The 8,622-nt window shown below is 38.0% G+C and overlaps 1 protein-coding gene across 1 annotated transcript; it reads right to left on the bottom strand.

The window, feature by feature from the left end:
- Nucleotides 1-2,184: 2,184 nt before the first annotated feature.
- On the bottom strand, nt 2,185-7,460 carry LOC120903675 (pro-resilin). The gene is made up of 3 exons (XM_040313237.1): nt 7,272-7,460; nt 3,657-4,064; nt 2,185-3,127 (listed from the first exon to the last, which is right to left on the bottom strand). Exons 1-3 carry the CDS (start codon nt 7,275-7,277, stop codon nt 2,996-2,998), a joined length of 546 nt encoding a protein of 181 aa, XP_040169171.1. The 5' UTR covers nt 7,278-7,460; the 3' UTR covers nt 2,185-2,995.
- Nucleotides 7,461-8,622: the final 1,162 nt, after the last annotated feature.

Raw genomic sequence — 8,622 nt, 5'->3', positions numbered from 1 at the left:
AGGCTAAAACGCGCGCGGCCTTTCTCGGTGAACGCTTGAGCTGAACTGACGATTTCGTGTGGTGGCAAGAAAGGGAGCGAACAAAGGAACACTCGCTGCACTAGTGCGAGCGAGACACCGATACCCGCATGCCGCAGCGAGAAAACCAAACTGAGCGCGCAGGCTGAAAGTGAACGCACATATACACACATGTGTAATTGTGTGAGTGCAAAAACTGTGTAGATACCAAAACACGCTCGCGCCTCCGCGTAATTCCGCGTATTTCCAACCGTCTCCCCATGCTTCTACATGCCCCTCGCCTGAAAGTCGCACACTTTTTCATTCTCATTGCTAGTAGGGTTAGGCTAAAACGTGCGCGGCCTTTCTCGGCGAACGCTTGACCTGAACTGACAATTTTGTGTGGTGGCAAGAAAGGGAGCGAACAGAGGAACACTCGCTGCACTAGTGCGAGCGAGACACCGATACCCGCATGCCGCTGCGAGAAAACCAAACTGAGCGCGCAGGCTGAAAGTGAACGCACACATTCACACATGTGTAATTGTGTGAGTGCAAAAACTGTGTAGATACCAAAACACGCTCGCGCCTCCGCGTAATTCCGCGTATTTCCAACCGTCTCCCCATGCTTCTACATGCCCCTCGCCTGAAAGTTGCACACTTTTTCATTCTCATTGCTAGTAGGGTTAGGCTAAAACGCGCGCGGCCTTTCTCGGTGAACGCTTGAGCTGAACTGACGATTTCGTGTGGTGGCAAGAAAGGGAGCGAACAAAGGAACACTCGCTGCACTAGTGCGAGCGAGACACCGATACCCGCATGCCGCAGCGAGAAAACCAAACTGAGCGCGCAGGCTGAAAGTGAACGCACATATACACACATGTGTAATTGTGTGAGTGCAAAAACTGTGTAGATACCAAAACACGCTCGCGCCTCCGCGTAATTCCGCGTATTTCCAACCGTCTCCCCATGCTTCTACATGCCCCTCGCCTGAAAGTCGCACACTTTTTCATTCTCATTGCTAGTAGGGTTAGGCTAAAACGTGCGCGGCCTTTCTCGGCGAACGCTTGACCTGAACTGACAATTTTGTGTGGTGGCAAGAAAGGGAGCGAACAGAGGAACACTCGCTGCACTAGTGCGAGCGAGACACCGATACCCGCATGCCGCTGCGAGAAAACCAAACTGAGCGCGCAGGCTGAAAGTGAACGCACACATTCACACATGTGTAATTGTGTGAGTGCAAAAACTGCGTAGAAACCAAAACACGCTCGCGCCTTCGCGTAATTCCGCGTATTTCCAACCGTCTCCCCATGCTTCTACATGCCCCTCGCCTGAAAGTTGCACACTTTTTCATTCTCATTGCTAGTAGGGTTAGGCTAAAACGCGCGCGGCCTTTCTCGGCGAACGCTTGAGCTGAACTGACGATTTCGTGTGGTGGCAAGAAAGGGAGCGAACAGAGGAACACTCGCTGCACTAGTGCGAGCGAGACACCGATACCCGCATGCCGCTGCGAGAAACCCAAACTGAGCGCGCAGGCTGAAAGTGAACGCACACATTCACACATGTGTAATTGTGTGAGTGCAAAAACTGTGTAGAAACCAAAACACGCTCGCGCCTCCGCGTAATTCCGCGTATTTCCAACCGTCTCCCCATGCTTCTACATGTCCCTCGCCTGAAAGTCGCACACTTTTTCATTCTCATTGCTAGTAGGGAATAGTAACCATCAAATTGGAGTAGCCTTTGGTTATGGGTTAATTAATGTTCATTCTGTGTTACACCTCCTAACCTTACAGACGTAATATTCAATAGATATCAACAGTTAGACCTGCTGAGTCAAACCCGCCAAACAACATAAATTTTCATTTCTCTACATGTAAATCGTATTTAAAACAAATTAAAAAAAGAAGTGGACATAAAATCGACGATTAAAAACAAACCACCTCGGGCGTGCGAACGAATCACGCGCTGAACGCGTTCATTTCACTGAGCGAACTGGACGGCACCATCTTTATAAAGAATCATTTTTGCTATGAATACATACATATCCACTACCACCATCCCACCTTACTCCCCCTCCCCCCGTCCACTCGTCCCCGCTGAAACCTACAAAGGACCTACAATTTTTCCGGATTTTAGACCTCCCAATACCTTAAATCCGATACCTTGTTCAAGTACTTTATACAAGTTAAATTATTAATTTTTAATCATACTTGATGTTACGCAGATTTTTGAGAAAATTTATTTATCATAAAATCTTCTACTCATATAAAGTAATTACATTATATTACCTTAATATGTGCATAACCGTGTCAATCCTAAAACAGAAGAGGCACATTTCTACAAAAGCAACCGTATTTAAAATGTACAGAAAAGAAGTAATCTTAACCTTGATTTATCTTATGACCTTTATGGGGTCTGTTGTGGATTGAATTATGTCGTTGTGCAATATATGTTAAAAATGTCGTGAAAAGTATTATCTGTTACCAAGGGTTATGACAATGTTTTCAACATTCACTCAAACATTTTTTTCGTTCTTGAATTTTCCATTTGGATCCTTTTTGTTCCGTTCTTAATGTAGCTCCTATTCTTGGGGGGTTTCCGTATTTTTTGTGATTCATTAATATCTACTGCTGTATCTTCCGCTAGATCAAATTTGGCTTTGATCAAAAATGTGTTAAGTAAGTATTGGAAGGGTCGGATCGTAGATTTGTGCTTATATATATTACACACGCTGTGTATGTTTGTCATTAACTGGAGGCTATTGCTTGAATGATGACAGGAGTAGCATCCATTACTAATACAACGTGGAATGGAAAGTACAATATTTTGACAAGCGTTTAATCCATCTGGTACATTCGTATAGCTACAGTGCGTTGCAAGCGTTTCCAGGAAATATCTACAATATCTAAAGGATCAGTGTCATTGCAATCGGTCAAAGGCTGCTAATAGCCGTTGAACTGTTTATTCCCTTCATATGATCCGTTATTTAAATTAGCTCAAAAGGTTACTGATAGCCGTTGAACTGTCCATTCCCTTCATATGCTCCGTTATTTGAATTAGCTCCGTTTCCAGTACCGATATCCTCATACGTGATTGTTGGCCGGTATCCATTTTGGTCGGCTTCATAGTTTACAACCTTGAAATGATATAAAAGAAATTATTTTAGTCTGTGGATTATCGAGTGTTTTGTTTTGTTTTATGTTGTATTTATACTCCGTTTTAAATCTATTTTTCTTTCCAAGCCATAAAATCATAACGTTTGATGCACATGTCACAATGCAGATGTCATATGCCATTTTTTCCATTATATGGTGTCCCTATTCGACTGTGAGGTTTAATAAAATAGAGAAGGAATGAGAAGCAAATTTACTTGTGAGCAAGTTTGAGTCCCTTTTTTTGGGGCCCAACGCGGCTTTTTGCCTAACGCTTAATCCGCCCCTGTGGGTCCATATCTCGAAATTTCAACCAATCATATGCGTATTTTGATTTTAATCGCTCTATCGACTCTTTAATCATCTTGACGCTAGCTCTTGATAGAATAGTTATTATTAGTTCATAATAGTATAGGATGGTTTTTAAGTTGCGTAGGCCACATAAAAGGCCATGGGGATGTTTTTTTTTTTTAAGAAAGAAATTAATAAATAAATCATTAAAATTTCACTTACTTGCTTGCGACCGTCGGGAAGAAGAACAAAGTAGCGTCCAACGGTTCGGTCACCATCACGGGATTCCATGTGTCCAAAGTCGTTGCCGGAGGTGAAGTCTTGTACGTTGTACTCGAATGAGTATTTGGCAGGTTGTACGTTAGCATCTTCGTAGTTGTATCCGCCGTTCCCGTCATTTCCCAAGGGCGGTCCGTACTGCTGCGATGTTGCTGGGTAATTTTCTCCATTTGACGAGGAGGGGTAGTTGTAACCATTGTCGTTTGAGTTATAGTTGTAACCATTATTCCCATTGAATGATTGGTTGGGAGGTAGATAGTTGCTCGATGAAGAAGTGAAACCGTTACGTGGAGCTGGTGGTTCGGTAGCGGCAAGAGCAATCAAAGCGATTGTAATAACAGCAACGTAAATCTGTAGTTAAAATAAAATGATGAAAATTATGAACAAACTAGATTAGTGAAACAATCGTAGCAACCGTAACAACAGCAGCGTGAAGCTTACTAAGAAGTTATGATTCCAAAAGATGTAATGCAACTGAATGGTGACCAAGTCACCTTCACCGCGTGAATTGACGTCTCGCTTGACTGCTCAGGCTGTTGTTGTCACAAACAGTTTTTTTCCTGCATTTATTAACAGTTTTTGTACACACCATTTTTTATTTCAACCTACGTCATACAGACATACTTTTGTACAAAAAAGTGAATGGAAGAAGTTGCGACAAAAAATGACGGAGTTGTGATTTTGTGAATTATAGCACCCCGAGAGCAGGTATAACAGTGCAATTTGTAGCTAAACACCTAAATTTTTACATTTTGTTTTGCAAAAATACAAAATTTATAAATAGCGATTTTTTCGACGAATAACACCACAAAAAAAAATGAATAAAAGAATAAAGATTATTTAAAATACCTTAAGATTTCAAGCAGATGATTCCACTCGCAACCCACGCAATGTTACACGGGAGGCCTCATACGAGCTCACAGAATGCTCGAATTTGTTTCGCGGGATGAAGAGAAATAAAATAACAACACGTATTTTAACCCATTCAGTGTTTTCAGAGTGAGACTCGGGCTGTGCTTTTGTTATCCGTTATGATTAAATCGTCGTGGGGGGTGAGAGGGACGGAGGTATAAAAAACGATAATGACACATTTTTTACATCATCTTTTGTGTCAGGCAGTGCACCGGGATGAAAAATGTTTGTTTTTTTTTTTAAATTTTAATGCCCAGAGTATGTCTGCTTTTGAGTAGATACTATTACATAAAGAAAGGCTAAAAATTAGACTTTTAACCCCGAGTATCGCAAGGAATAAATTTTCAAACATGAATAATGTTTCAAATCATTCAAATTAAGGTAAAAGAAAGATGCATCTTTCGACTAAAAAAATTCAAAAAGCAATGCTTTGATTTTCAGGATTAACAATGTTTTAGAATGATTATTTAATAACCTTTAAAACGAATGCTTTATTAAGAAAATAACTATAAAGTCAAGAGAGTTATGGCAATAACCAGAACAAGATAATTAAAAATATATAAAATGTCATGGTGAAAATCATAGAGTTAAGTATATTCATGTTTTCCGTAGTGTTTCCGTAAACATTGTAGAATGTCTTATTATAAAATTTGTGTACAAAAATCAAGTTGCACTTTTCGCAAATTTAAAGTTACATCATATTTAATGTAAGAAGTAAAACATCGGTACGTAAGAAGTAAAAGCCATATTAATTCTTCTAATAGTATTATATCGGAAGGAATAATAAAGTACGAAGATGATTTTAATAGCAGGCTTTTGAATTATATGGTTTCAGAACTGCAATCATATTTATACGACGGTGTAAATACATTTGAACAAACTTTCAAGAATAAGATTATAAGTTTATAGTAAAAATCACAACTAGAATGTTAACATTGTTTCGAAACCTTTTCATAGACGTAATTAAAACAATAATATAAACGCAGATAATATTTACAGCACGACTTATCATATACCGTGAAATACTAGTTTAGCCGCTTTCATTCTAATAACTTTATTCGTTTTTATAGTGATGCGACTGGTTTTTTTTTGAGTTTTGATTTTACTCATGATTTTGGTTGATACCAATTTTAGAGAAATAATGTTATTTACATGTTGTAAGACCTTGCAAAGACTAATTTAAATTCACTCTCTTATGACTATTTTCAGATGAATGGTGCTTTACATTTCTGTCGAAATGTACGTATAGGACAGTTAATTTACTGTACCAGCATAAGGAAACTGTTACAAAAGCATTGTTGGCACGATATCGACCTCGTGTGGATTAGCCAAGCGAGTGTTGATAACAACAACGAGCAGTCAAGGACAGCTCGAATAGATGTAGCAAAAAACACCAGATGGCGCTGTTAGACAGACAAGGACGGGAGGATAACCCTTAAGGCGAAACAGCTAGCTTATCAAAAATAGGGCCAATTAGGGTAAAGTTCGGCAGCGGTCGCAAAACGGGGTCAAATGCGGTCAAGACCGATCAGCTGTTCGGGAAATAGGCGCCATCATTAGGCCAAGTTAGGCCAGTAGCAAAATATAAAGCAGAAAGAACTGACTAATTTTTAAAATGCGCAATAAATAGAAACATACATAGCCAGTTCTAAAAACGTCTACCAAGCTATTAATAATAAATAGATAGCTACATCCGTAGCAACAAGCATTAAACAATTGTATGTAACTAATGTAACTAATAATGTAAAATTTTTAAAATTTTCAAGTCAAAATAGAGTATAATATACTTTTTTAATAGAAAATATTCATGTTTACTAAAAACATATTATTATCCCGGTATTTGAATTGGCTGCTTTCACTGTGTAGTGGTTTGCTGTACGGGTCAAAATTATTTTTTGCAACAACATTGGGTGGTTTAGGGGTGCCATTGTTATCTGTGTATTTTGGATACACACAAAGCGGGATAGTCTGTCCTATATATACGGAGCTTGCTCCCAAAACCATAAGTTGACCAGCAATTAATTGGATGCATTAGAAACGGTTAATTAAACTTTTGTTTGTTTTGTTTAAGTTTGTCCATTCATTAACCAACTGCTTATAAAAGCTTATAAAATAATACAAATTAAGTAACCAATCATTTAAACAATGTATAATATTGCACGTCAAATCTATATATAAAAAGGGAACAAACATCTCAAACGCTAGAAATGATTACAGCATATGATACTTCAAACTCTGTGTTTTTATTTCTATCCTTGTATGGCTGTTTTAAAAAACATAACAAAGTCACGTATGCTCATAGTTAACTTTAAAATCGTTTACAGTAGAATAGCCCCAAGATTGTAAAAGCAAAATAATGCATAATATTGTATTCAAGCCTACATTGCACCCTTCTATAATTGACACAGAAATAATCTATTGAATTTAATACTTTGAAAAGTTCATAACACTTTTGATCGTAAAATCTGTTAAAGCACGTGAATGCGAACGGACTTTTTCTGACACGTTTTTAAACATTAAAATTAATCGAGTCTTTTAATCGGAATTATAAACATTTAAACATAACATAGATCACCACAAGGAAAGTTCTTAAGTTTTTATGAAATGCTTTTGATTTACGGTGTTTTTCATCCTTTTAACGCATACCTTCATTTTGTACCGCGGTGAAGAAAACTTAAACTCTTTAAAATCTGGTTTAAACACTGCACGTTCAAGTACACTGATGCTTCCTAATTTAAGAATAGCTAGATAAAATAAAACACACAAACAATGCAACTGTTCTGTTTGAGCTGCGCTAGACTTTGTACTCTTGATGACGGTTAATTTGTTTATGGTTTGATACAATCATAGCTGCGTTATATATACGCGTTTTGGGTGAAACGTCGCTAACTGCGAGCTGTCTGTACTTTCAGTCCATTCAAGTTTACTAAATAAATGAACCTTCTTTTCAAATGCTATCTCTTTTTGGTGCTGAGACAACCAGATATGTTTGAACGTAGTTACTACAGACATCAAGCATTTTCACACCGTCTAGAAGTATACCGAGGTAGACTTCCAAATCTGTACCCACATTAAAAGGATGAGTAGGAGGGCATGAATGAATGAACATGGCCATCACAAAACGCAAGCATCTCACTTTTGAAAGAAGCAAAAAGCCTACATGAACTATTAAACAAATGTATAAAAACTAGAGAATGGTCCCAGCTGCGATCGATGGACGTGAAGATTGAAGAAGATCAAAAGAGAATGGAGTGCTCATCAGACCGCTCTCTGAAAAGAAGGGAGCACTTCACGAGTGGTAGTCATAACATGCACGTGTCGTGCGAGAAAGGAAAAAACGGTGTACAACCAGACGAATCCAACATGAATGTTAATTTGAAACCCATAACAAGACCAGAACTGTACAATCTATAACATTCATCAAATTAAAAGATAGCGAATAGCTAAACGAAGGGCATTCTCAATGTTCACATGTATTTGTCAATGTCCTGACATTTAGCATACAAAATTCTAAAATTAATACAAACCATTTTAAAGATCTTTGTCTTTAGATCAACAAAATTAGGAAATTGTTAAATTATAGTTTTTTTGCAATTTTTCTACCTTTATTGTATATATGTGGTAACTGAAACCAAAGTTATGGCTAGTTTTTATTAGTACAGTGGAACCTCTCTTAACGAGTTTAATCCGTTTAAGTGACACACTACTTATTAAAAAAAAACTCGTTATGCGGCAGACTCTGTTCCAATTAATTTGTATGAAAATTGGAAAAAATGGTTGCTGGACCGATGTGCTGGTTCCGAAAAATTGAAAAAATATTTCTGTTATGCGAATACAGTTTGAACTCACTGGTTGAACTTCGATTTCCTGCCAACTATTGAATATGTACTTTTTAGTTGGCACGTTTTTCCATACAAAAAAAAATATGATTTTTTTTACGGCAAGCTATGAGATTTTTGTGAAATTTTCAAAAACCGGTTTTCCCATACAAACGCAT

This window comes from Anopheles arabiensis, chromosome 3, assembly GCF_016920715.1.
Source record: "Anopheles arabiensis isolate DONGOLA chromosome 3, AaraD3, whole genome shotgun sequence".
NCBI classification, from domain to species: Eukaryota; Metazoa; Arthropoda; class Insecta; order Diptera; family Culicidae; genus Anopheles; species Anopheles arabiensis.
The sequence above is the reverse complement of the archived record's forward strand: the minus strand, read 5'-3'. Positions and strand labels throughout refer to the sequence as shown.